Below are 19,591 nucleotides of genomic sequence, written 5' to 3' on the forward strand. Positions count from 1 at the left end.
ATAAACTGCTACTTCTCCTTCCCACATTCGCTACAGACATAGCTATCATAGAAGTCCTGTCTTTAAAAAAAAAAGCTTGCTGCACTGCTGCTCCACCCTTCAGTGGAATAGTTTGGAAAACAAAACCCCCCCAAAAAAAACCTGCAGTACAGAATACAGATGCAGGATAGTGACAACAGTGTGAGTTTTGGGGCTTGAGTGGTGGGACTTCTATAATAGCTACCACTATACAGCTCTACCTGACTTGGGGTTTAACCCATTAAGACCTGGAACGCATCTGTGTCACTTTAGATTTCTTTGACTATTCAAAATCTACAAGCTCATAGCGCGGCACCGAGTGCCGCGCTATGAGCTTGTATATCTGCTATTTTTGAAAAATCTTGAACATTTTTCTTAAAAAAAATAATAAAAAAAAAACTGTCAGGATTTAGAAAACATTTTTAAGAATCGCCTCAGGTCTTAATGGGTTAAAAATGTCCAGCTACTATATTACGCCAGTGGTTCTCAAAGTGGGGTTCAAGGACCCCCAGGGGGTCCTTGAGGAGTTAAGAGGTCTGTAACACCGGGTGTACAAATGGAAACCACAATGGAACCCATTTTTCCATTTGCACACTCGCAAGAGTTAAATGAGGACTTTTACAGTCTAGATTGGGGGGTTCCCAGAGATGGACGACGTCGTATTGAACTGGGGGTCCTTGAAATAAAAAAAAACGTTTGAGAAACACTGTTTATTTATGCCATAGGCTGTGCTGGCTGGCTGGGTGGTGGGGGAGGTGGCGGTGGCGGCGGTTGCGGCGGCGGTTGCGCCGGAGGCGGCGGGGCCGGTTCTTCCGGTGCGGGGGGGGCAGGGGGAGGTGGAGGGGGGGCCGCCGCGGGCGGGTTAGGATTCACCACCACCGAGCTGGGCTCCTTGGCCACCGGGGGGTCCGGGAGAGGGACAGCTGTAGGAGGAGGAGGAGGTGGTGGTGGTACGGAGGTGTTGCTGTTGCTGTTGTCGGAGGAGGAGGTGGAGGAAGGGGTCCCCGTGCTGCTGCTGCTGCTGCTGTTGTTGTTGTCGTTGCTGGGGGGCGCGTCGCCCATAGTGGTGGTCTCCCTGCTGGGGGGGTTGCTGGGGGGCGGGGCCGGTTTGTCAGAGGAGGGGGAGGAGGAAGAATGGGGTTCGGAGGACGGAGGGCCGGTGGGTGGTGGTGGCGGTGGTTGTTGTTGTTGTTGCGGTGGTGGTGGTGGTGGTGGTGGTGGAGGAGCAGCAGCCTGGGGTGTGGTGGAGGAGGGCTCTGCAGGCGCGGCCTCGTCTGTGAGAGGACAGGAGGAGTAGAGAGGTAGAAGGAGACACAGGGTGTCAGTTTCAACATCACTGGATCTCAAATGGGTTTGATCAAAGTCGAGCTTACTGATTACCATGGTGATTATAGTTGGGAGTTTTTTTCCACTAGATTTTATTTGGTTCCCATTCAAATGTAATTAACCCATTGAGACCTGAAGCCGATTCTACATGTCTCCTAAACCTCAACAGTATTCTCAAAAACGTATGTTTCTATATCAGTGGTGCTCAATCTTTTTCATGTCAAGGACCCCCAAAATGATATGTATTTGGCCGCGGACCCCCATCAAAATATTTTGTTCCAGGGACCCCCCCAGAAGCAACGATTTGAGTTAAAAATGTTCGCTTTAAAAATATATATATATTCAAAGATTTGCACACATTTTCACGATTTTTCAAAAATAGCAGATATACAAGCTCGTAGCGCGGCACTCGGTGCCGCGCTATGAGCTTGTAGATCTGCTATTTTTGAATAGCCTAAAGTGTAAAATAATGCTTTTTTAGCTCAAATCTAAAAATGACACAGTTCCAGGTCTTAATGGGTTAAATCTCATGACTGAAAATGTCCTAATGTGCGATTTGTGAAACCGTGTTAAAGGATCCCCCACACACACTAGCGCCGATTCCTAAACAATGAATACATTATGTACAATTAGGATGCTTTAGTAATATTGTTCCTGCTGTTCTACATACTGCCGACCATGTGAAGAAATCACAGATTCAGGCTTTAACCTTTGCTTTTATATGAAATATCCGAGACGATTAAGATATTATGGAAGATGCTTCTGAACATATTGCTAGTTTGACCACTTCAAATGCTCTAATCTTAAAATAACCGAAAATAGCCTTTCTACAAGCTCTCAATGCGTCGCAGACGCATTGAGAGCTTGTAGATCGGCTATTTTCGCTGCGCAACATGCTTCCATAGAAGACATGCTGGCTTCTATGGAATCCAAATGACTGAAATCAGTCTTGGCGACTGAGAACTTTAATCCATGAGAGAGGTAGAAGAAGACACACAGGGTGTCAGTTTCAACATCACTGGATCTCAAATGGGTTTGATCAAAGTCGAGCTTACTGATTACCATGGTGATTATAGTTGGGAGTTTTTTTCCACTAGATTTTATTTGGTTCCCATTCAAATGTAATTAAGTGTTTTAATCCTGAAACACTGTTTAAAAAAAAGATTCCTCTGAGGAAGGTCGAAAGAGCGAAACGTCAGGTCATTCTTGTTACTTGCACTGCATAAATAAAAGGCTTAAATAGTCTGTGCTGCTCCAGCGTTCTTCTCCTTACATATATTGTCTCTACCCTTGTGACGCAGCGGACTGGCCGTTTAAGGCTGAGGGGCAACAGTAGAATCCCTTTGTTGTTAACTCATTCACTGCCAGAATTATTTCTGGCCTGTTTGAACACCGCCAAGATTTTTCATTGAAAAAAAAAAGTACTCAGGAGCCGAGATACAGAATTTTTAAGTTTTAAGTTAACAAGGAAGTGGATGGGAGTCTATATCTTCGAAAAATCATATCTCCTTGGTCTTTGGGTCAAAAAAAAAAAAAAAAATCTAAAAAAAAAAAAAAAAAAAAAAATATATTTTTATTTTTTTTATTTTTTTTAAAAAGTCGTTTTAGTCGTTCTTGGCAGGCATGGCTTATGGACAGAAGTCGTTTTAGTCGTTCTAGGCAGTATATGAGTTAAAAAAAAGATGCCTTTGTTTCTTCTTGATAGCTACTGCTAGTCGACTGCTCGGCTCTAGATGGGGATGGCACGTGAACATCGCCATCTAGTGGCTTAAGGAGTTACCTCCCACAGAACAATCTGAAAACACCATTCGCCATTCTATACTTTTTACTTTTTTCATAGTTATATATAATCATTTTCATATTACAGACAGCTATTTGTTTATAAATATCTTTCATTGCTGGTGAACATTTTTGTTTACCGTGCCAATTACATATAAATATGTCATTTATTTATTTACAATACATATACACAGTATGTACTGTACGCGTGCACGTGTTTGTGCATATATATCCACCTGTCTCCATTGGTGTTGGCATGTCCTCCTCTTTGCTCCCTGAGGTTGAGTTAGCAGCAGCAGCACTAGCGTTAGCAATGCTCTGTTCTAGGCTGCTGCTGTTGTTAGCAGCAGCAGCCTTGTTTGCAACCTCCTGGTGTTGCTGCTGCTGCTGCTGCTGTTCCTGAGCCTGCTGGGCAGCTTTCTCAGCCTGTTCGGCCGCCTCGCGCTCCCTCTCTTCCGCCCGGCGCCTGGCTGCCTCCTCTGCAGCGGCCATCTCTGCAGCCAGCTTCTCCATGTCCACCTCCACCTTCTGGCTGCAAAGCTGGACACGGATTAGATTGGATCAGATTTTAGAGTAGATCTCACTTTATTGTCCCAGTGGAGAAATGCAACAGTAGCCTAGATCAGTGGTTCTCAAACTGTTTCATTTCAAGGACCCCCCAACTTGACACTTATTAGCCCGCGGACCCCCATTTGAAAAGATATGCCAGGGACCCCTAGCCTGGCTCCAGCACGTGAATCGCTAGCCATGCCCATTAAAAAAATATGTTCAGGCGATTCTGGTCTGGTGACGCTCTCATAGGAGGTCTCAGCCTCGGTTGAAAATCTGTACGACGAATCGGGATAATCCAGTATGAACCAATCGCCAAAGAGTCTTTGGAAAAAAAAAACTTTGGCCACGCCCACATCTCAGCAATCGGCTTCATTGAGAGGGCTTTCAGACTGAATAATGGAGTGAAACGAAATGAAAATTCAGGCTGAGTGTCAGGCTAAGGGACCCCCATAAGAGATGATTTTTACGGCTCTAGCAGTGTTTCTCCACCATTTTAATTTCAAGGACCCTCAGTTTATTAGGCTACGGACCACCATTTAATGGCATTTCTATCTATGGGACCCCAATTTATAGAGTTAAAAATCCATGTTAATTTAACTCTGAGAGTGTGAGAGTGTACACTCAGAGTTACAGACCATTTGGTTCCTAACTGCCCATAATTTAGCTGGGGACCCCCTGGAACTCTTGGGGTCCCCGGACCCCACTTTGAGAACCAATGGCCTAGATAACACAAAATAATGCATGCATCAAACCAAAATAACAATCTCACTGGAAACACATCCTCCTTTAGCTGTGCCTGTGTTCAACTGACATCTCAATTAAGAACGTACAATAGGGAGTAAATCGTACCCGTTTGAGTTCAGTGTTGAAGGAGTCTGTGGTCTCCAGGAAACGTCTCTTCTTGTCCTGGTGACGATCTTCAATCTGCAGCAACTCTGCCTCTAGCTTCCTCTGAAATATCAGGCACAAGTGAGAAAAGTGAGTTTCTTCAAACTAGAGGCGGGGGAGTTCAAAAGGTTAAATGCGCTATTGGGCCACATCTTTCCCCTAGGTTCACCTGGTCAGTCCATTTCATGCAAAGTGCAGGTCTTCCTGATATACTACTACAACAAGGTGGGTATCAGTGATGATTTTGTGGACTAAAACTATGACGAAAAATGTTCGACTACCCTTTTTCACTGACGAAAACTAAATGAAAACTAAATAAAAACTAAGCTATGGTGACTAAAACTAAGACTAAATATTCGGACAATTTCGTCGACAAATAAAAACTAGACTAAAATGTTAGCGAGGGACTAGTGGAGAAGAGATCCAGTAGAACTAAAAGACAAGTCTTTTGGTTTGGTTGCGCTCGGGTGTTGCGCTCTGAAAATAGCCGATCTACAAGCTCACAACGCGTCGCAGCGCGGCGCGTTGTGAGCTTGTAGATCGGCTATTTTCGGCATGCAACCACGTGTAAAATCAGCCATTACGACGCCATCAAGGCACCGCCAAAATACATTTTAGTCGACTAAATCAACTGTAAATTTAGTCGACTATAATCTTATATTTAGTCGACTAAAACTAGACATTTCAGATGACTAAAATATGACTAAAACTAAATGGAATTTTATTCAAAAGACTAAATAAAACTAAACAAAAATTTGCTGTAAAAATCAACACTGGTGGGTATTATGCTCTAAGTAAGCGTTATAAGGGTGTGTGTGTGTGTGTGTGTGTGTGTGTGTGTGTGTGTGTTATATGTGTACGCATGACTGTCTGCTGGGGGACTTACCTGGTGAACCATGAGTGACTGGACCTGTCTCTTGAGAACCTGCATGCGAGCAGTGGTGACCACAGAGCGCACGTCTGGAACCACGATCTCACTCAGGATGTCGCTGATGAGTCGGTGGTTCCTCTGGAAACGAGCCGCAGCCGTGTGCTTCACCGAGAAACCATCATCATAGTCTGTACAGGGGAAGGGAAAGGGAAATAAAGAGAGGACATGGGGCGGTTGGCTCAATTATGAACATTTGTTTTTGTCAGACTTGATAAGAGATTTTTTATCCAACTTACAACTAATTAATTAATTAAGCAATACAAGGTCTTACGGCCATCCACACCAAGCGCAATAACTGTAACTATAAAAGAAAATGATGTGAGCATCAGCACCGATGTTGTCATTATAGCGGCATGGACTCCACTTAACCCATTAAGACCTGAAGCCGATTCTACAAAATGTCTTCTAAATCTAAACAGTTTTCTGAAAAACATACGTTTCTATATCAGTGGTGCTCAAACTTTTTCATGTCAAGGACCCCCAAAATGATATGCATTTGGCTGCGGACCCCCATCTCAAAATATTTTGTTGCAGGGACCCCCCAGAAGCAAAGATTTGAGTTAAAAGTGTTCGCTTGCAAAAATAGCCAAAGTGTAAAATAATGCTTTTTAGCTCAAATCAAAAAGTGACACAGATGTGTTCCAGGTCTCAAATGGGTTAAGTAAAAAACTATACATTATAATATTCTTCACCAAGTAATGAAAGTAATATACTTAGTGTATGTGATTTTCCACAAAATACTGCATATGTATCAAAAGGCAGAGAAACTCACTCCAGGTGGTTAAGTACTATTGTGCGGGACATGAAGAAAAGTGAACCATTATTACGTACCATCAGGGTCTTCAGCCGGCTGGATGCTCATGTAGGGCTCTCCCTTGTCCATACGAGTCTGTCTCTGTCTGCTCTCCTCCTCCATGGCCGCCTCGGCTCGATTCTTGGCGTTGACATAGGCCAGGTAGGCCGGGGAGTTGTGGTAGGCCTTCAGGTTGTCATTGTACTCGATCTGAACAATGGAAGGCAACGCACGGATCGGTTACGGGAGGTGGACAGGGTTGCCAGATCTGCTTATTATAATTTCCCCCGCAAGATTTTATTTGAAAATAGCCGATCTACAAGCTCGCAACGCGTCGCGATGCGAGCTTGTAGATCTGCTATTTTCAAATAGCTGATGTACATGTTAAAGTACTCATGCGGCCCATAGTCGCTTCTTTTGGGCTGGTTTTCCTAGACCTGGCTGCTTGTTTCTCTCACAGAATCTGGCAACACGGGGAGGTGGATGAGATTCTAGTTTTAAAGTGTTCAGACTTTACTGGACCATTGTCAACGAGGTAACATTCTAATTATGAACCATTGTTAAAATGCCTTTTTATAATGCAACGGTTATATACAAGGTATTCCCACTTAGGCTGTGTGTATCAGAGACCTGTAAAGTAAGGGGGGGGGGAAAAGCCCTAACCGCTTTTAGCTTGTCCCGTTATCAAGTTGGGTGATTAGAATTAAGTCACTCCATATATTTGGAGTCACTCCTATCGGTCGGTGGAGCTCTGAAGTAACACTACTAGGGGTGTGCCGATATATCGTCCCACGATATATCGCGATACGTTTTCGTGACGATATGTATCGTTTTTGGGGAAAAAAATATCGTTTTGAATTTTTTTAATTTTTTTTTACAATCATTTTAACACATTGAGTGCCAAAAACGGTCCGGACCGTTTTTCATAATCCTAACATGGTGTGCCAAAAACGGTTATGGCCGTTTTTGGCCAAAAATATGGAAAAAAAAAGATTTTTTTTTTTTTTCATTTTTTTTTCAATTTTTTTTTTTTTTTTCCCTTCACAGCACCAGGAGATATCATTTTACGAAGATTTAGACTCCAATCCACCTCCTGGTTGAGTTATGACTTCAAAAGCCTGTATCTCAGCTCCTGTGTACTTTTTGTTTTTACGATGTATTTTCGACTATTTTCAACTGGCTGCAACTATGGAACGGATTACCGAATGTTTTTAATATTTTTCCCCGGATTGTACGAGACCTCTATGTGTGTAATGAGGGGATCACCGTGAGGACGGTGATCACTGAAAATGTTTTGTGACTACTTGAAAAAGGTCCAAAAATGGTTAAAATTCCAGGCACTGGAGGTACCCTGTTTTGAAAAACCCCTGGCACTCAATGTGTTAATCAGGCATGCAAACAGCCCCGAGGTGAAAAGGGTGACAACATGTTGTTGTTTTTTCGGGTCAGGTGTCACACTATTGCCCTATTTGGATTGAAAACGGCTATTGTAGCTGAAAAGCTACAAGTTTGCATGTCTGAATAATGCAAAAACGGAATTATTTGTTTGCATTTACTTTTTTCTCCCCCATATATTTTCATAATAAAAAAAGTGCGTATCGTATCGAAGTTGTGAGCCAAATATCGTATCGTATCGTTTGGTGAAATTAGTGTATCGGCACACCCCTAAACACTACATTAAGATAAAGTTGAAATTGTTCCCAACATGAAAAAGAGAGGTCCCTGAAACTGTCGCTCAACAAATTACTGGTTTCTGGTCAGGGCCTCAACGTGCAGCTCACCTTCTCAGCCTCATATTCGTTCAGGTAGTCCTGCTTCTCCTCGTCCGTCAGGTCCCTCCACATCCCTCCGATGATCTTTCCGATCTCCCACAACTTCAGGTCTGGGTTGGAGGCCTTCACCTGGTCCCATACCTGACGCACACGCGCACACACAAAGATAGCACACGGACGGGTCAATGACAGGAGCCTTGAAACCAAAACGAAAATCTAAAGGTGTGGTCACTACAGGAGAAAGAAGAGGAAAACTGGGAAAACGGTCAGATTTTACAGACCAGTAAAAAAGGAAGGAAGCACGAAAAGGAGGTAAACATACAAGGGGAGGTGGGCTAAGAACAAGGAGAGGACAGCGGTTCAAAAGAACGGGAGGGGGGAGGGGGAGGAGGGGACACTGAGAATAGGCTCTATGCACAGCAGCCATTTTGGAGAAAAATTGGGGCTCTTCTGGCTTCCTTCACAGGTGTTACCAATGATACTAATGAAGGCTCTGTTCCATTCTGGTCAAACAGAGTCAGGGTGCTGATATTGTGCATGTTGGCTCACTAGAAATACTAGTGGGTCTCAAAGTGTGGTCCAGGGACCCTCATGGTTCCTTGAGAGGGTGTAACTCTGAGAGTGTACAAATGGAACCAAATGGACCCTCCCGGGTCCATTTGGTTCCATTTGTACACTCTCAGAGTTATGGGGGTCCTTGAAATTAAAAAGTTTGAGAACCACTGTGCTACACTAAATGGAACAGAGCCTTCATTAGTGTCATTGGTAACACCTGTGAAGGAAGCGAGGAAGGGGCCCAATTTCTCTCCAATATGGCTGCTGTGCATAGAGCCTATTCACTTCAAACTATCCATCACAACAGAAGAGGAAGAGGAGATCAACAGGAGGAGAACAAGAGAAGGAGGAACGATGCGTTCCGGGTTGAGGACGGCGGCGGTGGTGTCGCGAGACAGCTGTCTCCCAACCTCTAACCCTATGGACCCTTCACCTCAGGGGCCAGAGTCACAGACAGGGGGCCGTGAAAACCTTGGGGATCCGAGGCCAAGGGCATTTTCTTTTGGGGAGGGGGGGTTGTTAACAGGGGGGGGGGGGGGGCCTCCCCCTACAAACCTACAACTCGTTTGAGGGGGTGCTTGGGGTAGTTTGGGAGCTAAGGTTGGGTAGGTATAGGTGGTTGGTTGGTTGGATGGAGTAACTCCACCTGAGACAAGCAGTAAAAGCAGACACCGTGGGTGGGTGTCTTACCTTCCTGCTTACCTTCCGGCTGTACCGCATGTAAGGCATCAGGGGCTTGTCTGGAGGTTTGGGGGGCTTTGGCACGGTGACGCCCGTGGCGTTCTGTAGAGAGAGACAGAGAGAGAGAGAGAGCGTTTGAGTAAGGTAAGATGAGAACAGGGAAAGAAGAGCGAGAGGGGAATGGAGAACAGGGGAGAAAACAGGGGTTATAAACAAAAACAACACACATATGCATATGTAGCATTTATTTCCAACCCATTAAGACCTGAGGCGATTCTTAAAAATGTTTTCTAAATCCTAACAGTTTTTTTTTTAAATCTTACTCTTTTTTTTTCAAGATTTTTCAAAAATAGCAGATCTACAAGCTCATAGCTACGAGCTTGTATATCTGCTATTTTTGAATAGCCAAAGAAATCTAAAGTGACAGAGATGCGTTCCAGGTCTGAAAGGGTTAAATCAAAATATTAGCACTCAAAATGTAACAAAAAAGTTTCATAGAAACAGAAGGGGACATTTGAGACATTGACAGCACAACGCAGTGCCATGGCTTGACCTACTTTCGGCCACAGTCACACGAACACTAGAACGGGCCAAGAGACCAGATCTCCCCAGTTCTGTTGGGTGCTGGCTCAGACAGACCGAACACAGACAGGTACTGTGGCGGGCAGCCGTGCCAAGTCACAAGCCTTGGACGACAGAAGGCAACGGGCACACCAACAGCCATCGTGTCCTTCCAACTGGTTAACCCAAGACCTGGAACTGTGTCATTTTTAGATTTGAGCTAAAAAAGCATTATTTTACACTTTAGTCTATTCAAAAATAGCAGATATACAAGCTCGTAGATCTGCTATTTTTGAAAAATCGTGAAAATGTGTGCAAATCTTTGAATATAAATACTTTTAAAGCGAACATTTTTAACTCAAATCTTTGCTTCTGGGGGGTCCCTGGAACAAAATATTTTGATGGGGGTCCGCGGCCAAATACATAATAATTTTGGGGGTCCTTGACATGAAAAAGATTGAGCACCACTGATATAGAAACATACGTTTTTCAGAAAACTGTTGGGATTTAGGAGACATGTAGAATCGGCTTCAGGTCTCAATGGGTTAAGGCCAAACCATACTAGATATATGGACACACTTGTATTTGATGAAGAACGTCCAGGAGCCCCACACAATAAGGAGCTCTATTTCTAGAGTGCAGATTTTCTTTTTTTTTCTCCCTCAAATACCAAAATATACCCAACAACTTTTATTTTTTTAATTATTTTGCCATGCGGTTCAGGGGTTCGGAGTAGACAGCTCCTCTCATTTGCATATCGACACTGAAAAGCAGTTTCTCTCACAGACACACGATGACAGGTACACAAAGAGGATCCGTGGCTTATTTAGACACAGCTGGAGGAGGGGGTGCATGGGGGACTGATGAAAAACTTCTGTCAACAATTGCAGCATTAAGGTTAGGAGAACTGGCCATGCATTGTGGCTACAGCTTACTATTGACATGCTGTTCTGCTTCCAGTCCAAATGACATTACCTGCTTGCTAAATCACTTTTAACATTCAAGCAAGTTGCAGACAATCTTTTATCAATTGATATGATAATATGACAAGGACCGGATCGCTGGCCTAGTGGTCCGGGCCCTTAAGACTCTTATGTAGCCTGGCGACGAATTGCGGGTTCGAGTCCCGTTTCCGACGATCTTTGCTGCATGTCTCTCCCCCCGTTTCCTGTCCATCTCTACTATACACTATAAACAAAGGCCGAAACCCTTTATTGGTTTCTGCCTTTATTTTATATTTATATGAAAGACAAAACAAAAAAAGCAAAAAAATGAATATGACATGTGACAAACACCAGCCAATGGCAAATATATTTTGGGTTGCTAATGTAACAACCCTGGATTTTTATATTTTATTCATGTTATATTTAATCAACGCAGTGCATGACATCAAATCAAAGCACTAATAATTGGTTGTTTGACAATCATGACAACCACTTATAGAACAATATTTCACTGCAAAATGTTCCAAGGTATATCTTCCATGGAAAATGTACATGAAACGGTGTGACATGGACGTGAAGTGGAGCAGAAGGCCACAACAAAGCTAACAGGGTGGTGCATTCAGCGTCAAACTTTGTGCTAACTTTGACCTGGGAAGCTGAAGGTGACTTTTTCCACACAAGTTCATGGGGGCAGCTGATGCCCTGATCATTAACCCATTAAGACTTGGAACGCATCTGTGTCGCATCTTTTTTGATTTGAGCTAAAAAGCATTATTTTACACTTTGGCTATTCAAAAATAGCAGATATTCAAGCTCATAGCGCGGCACCGAGTGCCGCGCTATGGGCTTGTAGATCTGCTATTTTTGAGAAATCGTAAAAATGTGTGCAAATCTTTGAATATATATTTTTTTATCAAGCGAACATTTGGAACTCAAGTCTTTGCTTCTGGGGGTCCCTGGAACAAAATATTGTTGGCCAAATACATGTACATTTTGGGGTCCTTGACATGAAAATGTTTGAGAACCACTGACATAGTAACATAAGTTTGTTAAAAAAAAACTGTTTTTAGAAGACTTTCTAAAAACAGACATTTTGTAGAAAAGGCCTCAGGTCTTAATGGGTTACGTGAAATTCAGTTCTCTCGTTGTGGCAAGGTACTAATATTAACTAAAGCCAAATCCACCACCTACAGTCTCTCATCTCATTACTGAGACTACTCATACTTTTGCTGCTCTCGATCGTCATGACCCATGAAGCGTAGCCTACATTGACTTCTTTACTCTATAGCCTATTGTCCCCATTTTCATTTTATCCTGGTGTTCAACTACCATCGACCCCTCACCGTTTTCTTTTTCTCCCTCTTCCGTCTTCACACCATCCCATCACCCCGCTTTAACCTTTCCGACCATTATTCATGAGCCATCTATTCCCAAATCATCTCATCTCCTTGCATACCACTCCATTTGTAATTCAGTGTATTATTACACTGCTTATAGCTCTTTCTAACCATTTTAATCCAGCGTTTAAAAAGGTCCATTCCACTGGCAAGAGTGCAACGGCAAATGTGCAAATGTGGCATTTGGGTGGAATACTAGACTAAGAGTAAACATGATGATGATTGAAGATAGGGGTCTACCTTCACCACCAATTATTTCATAGACCTAAAACTTGGATTCACATGCACTGTTGGATTCAAGCATGATATCAAACCTAAATTATAATTAATATAATTTTGGTTTCTGGTTCACCCAGACACAAACAAGTACTGTACAGGGAGATTGCAGACTAGCTGGCCAGCAGCAAGAAGCTAATTTGATTCTGTACAAAATCCACAAGCTGAACTTTCACGACAAGTGTATCTTTTATTGGGAAAGCATTTGAACTGCTCCATTTGATCCAGATTTAACCCATTAAGACCTGGGACGCATCTGTGTCACTTCTTGATTTGAGCTAAAAAGCATTATTTTACACTTTGGCTATTCAAAAATAGCAGACATACAAGTTCATAGCGCAGCACCGAGTGCCGCGCTATGAGCTTGTAGATCTGCTATTTTTGAGAAAATCGAGAAAATGTGTGCAAATTAATATATTTATATTCTTTTAAAGCGAACATTTTTAACTCAAATCTTTGCTTCTGGGGGTCCCTGGAACAAAATATTTTGAGATGGGGGTCCGCGGACAAATACATATACATCCTTGACATGAAAAGGTTTGAACACCACTGATATAGAAACATAGGTTTTTCAGAAAACATTTAGGATTTAGAAGACATTTGTAGAATCGGCTTCAGGTCTTAATGGGTTAATGAACTATTTAATGAACTAGGTGAGCCAATGTTAATTAAGCAATGAAGCTTACAATCAACTCCCAGTTATGAATGACACCCTTATCAATGGGCTTGGTGTAGCAGAAATGTCTAACAAAATGTGTGTATTTTTTTGTGTGTGAATATTAAGCCACTTTTTTTTGGTTGATAGAATTGATGCACTCGACATACTGGATTTTAAGCCAATGGAATGGGTCTTTAAGAACCAACCCACTGCACTCCCCCACTACCACCTTTTCCTCTTTCTCCCTCCCCTCTGCTTTTTCCATCCCTCCTTCCATTCATTACCCTGCTGGAACCTGGAGCGGTCCCTCCCAGCCGGAGGTTGTTGTAGGCCAGATGGCTGTAAGGGTTGTAGCCCACAAACCCTGGGGTGGAAGGCATTTGCTGATGGAAGACAAATGAGACAAAACACGAATGAGAAATGGGCTCACAAACAAGAGGAGGGAAGAGGAATAAACATGTAAATAAAAGAAAAATAAAAAACATGAAAAATAAAGGTTTTTTTTCTTCTTGTTTGTAATGGTTTGCATAATGTCATGTCATCATGCAAGGCAAAATAACCCATTGATACCTGGAACGCATCTGTGTCACTTTAGATGTCTTCGGCTATTCAAAAATAGCAGATATACAAGCTCATAGCGCGGCACCGAGTGCCGCGCTATGAACTTGCAGATCTGCTATTTTTGAAAAATCGTGAAAATTATTTTTTTCCGATTTTTTTTTTAGGATTTAGATTTTTTTTAGACGCGTGAAAATTATTTCACGCGTCTCAGGTCTTAATGGGTTAAGCAGGCGGCTGGCTGGCTGGCATTCAGGATGAGTGCACAACAGAGTGAACATTGCAGCTAGGACAGGGTCATGCAGAAAGCTTGAAAAATGAACAAGGTTTTTTTTGGGTTTGACAAAAGGCGAGGTTTGGAGCCAACCTCGGGCATTGCATTTCCGTGTCAATGTTTCACCGTGTTGTGCCCTGCTGCTGAACGCAAGGCCGTTGGAAGTAAAAACGTAACACGTCGAGCATGTTTTCTTTGCCTATTAACATTATAAAAGGAAATATTTGAAATCAAAAAGATTTAACCCATTCAATCCGGGAACGCATCTGTGTCAGATTTTAGTCAGATTTTAGCTATGGCCATGATTTTATACTTTGGCTATTCAAAAATAGCAGATATACAAGCAGATATAGAGCTTGTAGATCTATTTTTGAAAAATCATGAACATTTGTGCAAATCTTTGAATATATATATATTTTTAAAGCAAACATTTTTTAACTCAAATCTTTGCTTCTGGGGGGGGGGGTCCTTGGGACTAAATATTTTGAGATGGGGGTCCGCGACCAAATACATATCATTTTGGGGGTCCTTGAAATGAAAAGGTTTGAGCACCACTGATGTATATAGCAACATACGTCATACAGAAAACGACATTTGCAGATGCGTTCCCGGGTTGAATGGGTTAACCTCATCCACGTCTGGTTTTGAAGTGGTGATATGACAGGAAATGGAAGGAATACAAAGACGTGAAAGTCTCATGGTCGGGTGGGGGTGGGGGGTGGGGGGGCTGAGAGAGATTTGAGGCTCACTATTATGAAGAAAGATGTGGAGGACTAACATGGCTTTTAGCCATTATACCACACATGGGCAACTGGCGGCCCGGGGGGCCCCCCACCTTCACTTAATGCGGCCCGCAGGTTAATATTGGAATACTGATATATTATTGATTTCAGCTGTTACAATTCCAAACGTGCAAACATGGCCCGCTTTAATTGCTTTTTTATATGTCCAATGTATTTGTATTTAAGTTCATAAAGTTAACATAAGTTTAACTAAATGCATTTGAAATTAAATAAAAATGTTACTTTTCAGGATTCCAATAAAAAAAATAGCAACAAATAAAATCTGAGCTGCGACGCGTTTTGAGCTTGTAGATCTGCTATTTTTGCTACTTTTGTGTGACATAGAATGGCCCGACAGTATATGCAATGTGGCCCTCTGGAGTGAGTGTGGAAATATAGTGGCCCTCTCCATCATCAAAGTTGCCCACCCCTGCATTATACCCAATAAGTGCTAAGATAAAGATTCCTGAAAAGCAGTGTGGTGTGTACTTACTGTTGTGGGGGCAGGGGGAGGGGGAGGGGCATAGGATGGCCGTTCTGCAGGAGAACAAAAAAAACAACAAAACAAAACATTTAGTGTCAACTGTCAAAGGGTTGTTATTTATTTCTGCTTGGTTTAGGAACAGTTCAGAACACATTGTATCGCACATTGTATATATAACAAAAACAGATCTCAATCTCCATTTAGCTCTAAGTAAAGTAGAGAATAGGTCAACGATCAACTTGATGAGTTCAAGTAATGATCATTCATATTTCCTCATATAAAACACATAAGCTAACTAAAGCTATAAATGAAAAAGGACTAGGTGATTCAAAAAATCCTAATGTTTCAGCCTTTTTAATATTTGCAACACTTAGAACTTAGGATGCTTCTTTTTACATTATACGTAGCATTTGCACATTTACTTACTTGACATCTTGGAAGATGGATATGCAGTTTAAGCTATTTCCATCACAGGAATCTGGAACAACAATAATAAACGGTTAAATCAATCGGACACAGAAAAAGATAACCTCCAGCCACTTTACCCGTGTCATAATCACTTGTAATTGATAATTCCAAAGGATACACGAAACGTGGGCACAAGGGACATCTGGGCACCTCGATGTAAAATTGGCTATTTGGTCCAAAATGTTAAAAAAATAATATTTGAAAATTGTCTTAAGTAATGTAAAGCATACACATGATGTGAACATGCACGGTACATCATTATCATACTTCATTTTATCCTTCAACTTATTGTTTATGACCCAAAATAATTGATATACAGGTTTTGTAGCAATTTGTAGCAATTGCAGAATTATTACACTTTAATTGTCGAATGTTTAAGCATGTTCCAATTATGTATCCTTTATAAACATTTTCCAAATATTTTATTTAACATTTTGGACAAAATAACCAATTTTACATGGAGGTGCCCAGATGTCCCTAGTGCCAACCTAACCTGTTACCATTCCGGATAGACAAATTAATTTGTAACCATTGACAGCATACAAGCCAAGGGAACCAAATGGACCCTTACCAGTGTTGCCATGTCCACTTATTACAAGCGACTTTGGGCTTGTTTTTCTGTTAAGTTGCTTACCGGTATTTGGGCTTGTTTCCTAATGTTGTTTATCAACCAGTGGTTCTCAAACATTTTCATGGCAAGGACCCCACTATTCAAAAATCATATTTTTTTCCTACCCAAGATTATCCCCCATTTTTCTTTGATGAAACTAGCAGATCTTTAAGCTCACAATGCGACGCGTTGTGAGCTTGTAGATCAGCTATTTTCAAATCAAATAGCCATAGCCTAGTCGCTTCTTTTGGGCTGGTTATCATAGACCTGGTGGCTTATTTCTCTCTCAGAATCTGGCAACACTGACCCTTACAGGTCCATTTGGTTGCCTTTGTACATCGTCAAGAGATTCGTTAGATCACTCATTGTACAGCGTGTATAAATGAATGAAGTGAGTGAGTCTCCTCCAGCATGGCCTAGTACTACTAGCTAGTTAAAACAAAAGGGGCTAAAGCCGGCGTTGAACTTCCATCTCATTGTCTAACAGGAATGCATTCAAATCTTTTATTTCCAAACAGATAAGTAACGTAAGTGTCATTTCGACGACGTGGTCCGTCGACATAACAGATTTAACGTTAAATGGTGTGTTTGGGACAACGGTATATATGTGCAGCTGCTACTAAGGCTAGCCTCGCTTCATCAGGCTTTCCGCAGAACCTGTGGGAAGCCTGGTTTCTATTGTGAGTCAATCAGTGAGATCCGGTCTAGAGCCCGCCTACTGTATCCGGTCATTCGCCACGCACACACACATGGAAGAAACGTTTCCGCATCCGGTACAGACACAGACCGGATCAGCAACTTGCAAAGCAACTCCATCCCACCAGTCTCCTGCTAGGCTAAATGAACGGCTGCTTTTCTTTGGCTTCCTTGCGTGAGCAGCGTTAGCTGGCCAACGTTAACCTTGCTTTAGAACTGAACCTGACGGCAAAACACACTTATTCTCGTATGGTAGTAGGTGTTAGAATCTGCGCGCTGAGACGGCGAGCGGATGCAATAATAAATACATTAATATTGTAATGAAATGTGAATGTACACCTACTTTAACCCTCCTTTGTTCCCACGACGCGCCTGTTTGCGCTCTGCACTCTGTACTGACGGGTTGCCAGATTCTGCGAGAGAAATAAGCAACCAGGTCTATGAAAACAAGCCCAAAAGAAGCGACTAGGCTACGGCTATTTGAGAATAGTGAGCTTGTACATCTTCTATTTTCAACAAAAGAATAGGTCGTTTTGGAAGCATTTTAACAACACAAATCTCTGTCACAAACATATTTTCAGATGGGGGGTCTGTCTGTGGACAAATACATAATAATTTGACATGGAAATGTGTGAGAACCGCTGGTTTAAACAACATTAGGAAACAAGCCCAAATAAGCAACTACACTTTAGAAACAAGACAAAAAAAAAAACGCAACCCACAACTACCAATATTTACAAGCAACTTTACAGAAAAACAAGCCCAAAGTCGCTTATAATAAGCGGACATGGCAACACTGGCTCTGCACTCAATACCGACGGGTTGCCAGGTCGTAGTGTCATTATCGCCCCAGATCATAGTTCACTTTCTCCCGCCGACAGCATCCATCAATATCATCAGTTAGTAAACAACAAACATGTGAGGTTTAATTAAATAAATCTCTTCCAATACCATAGCACCATCCGCTTGACTTTAAATTAAACTTATTTCCCTCAATGTAGTATAGTATATATATAATAGATATATGTTTCCATTACCCTTTCACACCAACCTGGCAACCAAACGCAGAATAAAATATGTGAAAGAAATTCACTCCTGATTTTGTAGATAAAATACCCCCCCCCCCTCTCGTATATGATGTTTTCACATAGTATTATATATTTAATTGTCTGTCATTAAATGTTTCAATGAATTGAGTACAAAGGACCCCAATGGAAACCATATAGTGCTTTCTTGGGTTTTAATCCTAGCAGACCGTATTGAACTGTATTTCTTATGTGCTTGTTTTTTGCAAACTGTTCACAAAGTATTCAATCAATCAGTCAAAAATGTCTATCTCTCATTAAAAAAAGTGTATTGAAATTAATACATATTATTATTTGGACCCTGAATTGATTGATTGATTGATGTACTTTATTTAGTGAGACATGAGAACAGTAATGACAGTACATAACAGTACATGGAAGTACAAATTCAAGAATTACGAACAAAGAACCAAAACAATGTAGCCTACCTGTTCATTTATTCTTTATTCATGGTACACAAGGGCGTTGTGTACTTTCGATGGTGATAATGATGATGGTGTTTCTTTTATGTATTTAATTATTTACTTTACCCTCCTTACCCTGTATTTTTCTTTTTTTGTGTGTGGTTGTCCACAGATATATGGGGGTCTCTCCTGCAAATATAAATTTCCACCAGTCGATGGCAGTAGCTACCGATAAGAATTTAGATTCACAGGGGAAAGTATCAAACCAACCTAAACAGAAACCAGTGGTGTAAATGAACTAAGTAAGTACATTTACTCAAGTACGTACTTATACCATTTTGAGGTATTTATACTTTACTGGAGTATTTCCAATTTTCAGTACTTTTACTTCAACTCCACTACATCTCAGAGGCAAATATTATACTTTTACTCCACTACAATTATTTGAAATCTTTAGTTTCTACTTTTGGTACTTTAAGTACATTTTTATGTCAATACTTTTGTACTTTTCCTCAAGTTAACTTTTAATTCCGGACTTTTACTTGTAACAGAGTATTTATACATTGCAGTATTGATACTTTTACTTAAGTAAAACATTTGAGTACTTTTCCCACTACTGACAGAAACCACATCACTACAAGCTATTTCTCCTTTATAGCCCGTAACTGTGCATGAGCATTAAGTACCCAGAATGTGTATGAAGCAGTCCTTTCCCCATCAGTACAGAGGGGAGACTTGTTGACTTGTCTTAAACTGGCCTTCTCTGAGGTCAGCAGACACACAGAATGAACATTATAGACATCAATGTGGATATTAAGGACCTAGTGGCCAATAGCTCAACATGTTCCATTAACAACCAGAGAGATAGTCAGGATCTATTAGGCCCAGAATGAATATTTAGCTTTATTTTAGTATACCACAAAATCTGCAGGGGGATTTATGGGAAGGGAATTATGAGTCGCATATAAAAGTTAAATACTACACATTTATAGACTCTGAAAATGACCCTGAGATATACAGGCTCACATTTACATTAGTTATTTAGCGGACATTCCTACATTCCAAAAGAATAAGTGCAGTGTAAGTGTGCAGCACCTCG

The 19,591-nt window shown here is 41.6% G+C and overlaps 1 protein-coding gene across 2 annotated transcripts; it reads right to left on the bottom strand.

Annotated features, from left to right (window-relative positions):
• Positions 1-368: 368 nt before the first annotated feature.
• Positions 369-17,406, bottom strand: LOC311056461 (SWI/SNF-related matrix-associated actin-dependent regulator of chromatin subfamily E member 1-like). Of its 2 annotated transcripts, none has more exons than XM_084073083.1 (11): positions 17,347-17,406; positions 15,656-15,707; positions 15,239-15,282; positions 13,416-13,514; positions 9,317-9,397; positions 8,069-8,200; positions 6,326-6,497; positions 5,450-5,622; positions 4,525-4,626; positions 3,360-3,663; positions 369-1,292 (listed from the first exon to the last, which is right to left on the bottom strand). In XM_084073083.1, exons 2-11 carry the CDS (start codon positions 15,660-15,662, stop codon positions 733-735), a joined length of 1,674 nt encoding a protein of 557 aa, XP_083929209.1. In that variant the 5' UTR covers positions 15,663-15,707; positions 17,347-17,406; the 3' UTR covers positions 369-732. The 2 variants fall into 2 exon arrangements, with proteins under 2 accessions (XP_083929209.1, XP_083929208.1); XM_084073082.1 differs by having other exon boundaries at positions 9,305-9,397.
• Between the last annotated feature and the right edge of the window lie 2,185 nt (positions 17,407-19,591).

The sequence above is a fragment of the Gymnoscopelus microlampas genome (assembly GCF_963454915.1).
Source record: "Gymnoscopelus microlampas genome assembly, chromosome: 11".
Classification (NCBI taxonomy): Eukaryota; Metazoa; Chordata; class Actinopteri; order Myctophiformes; family Myctophidae; genus Gymnoscopelus; species Gymnoscopelus microlampas.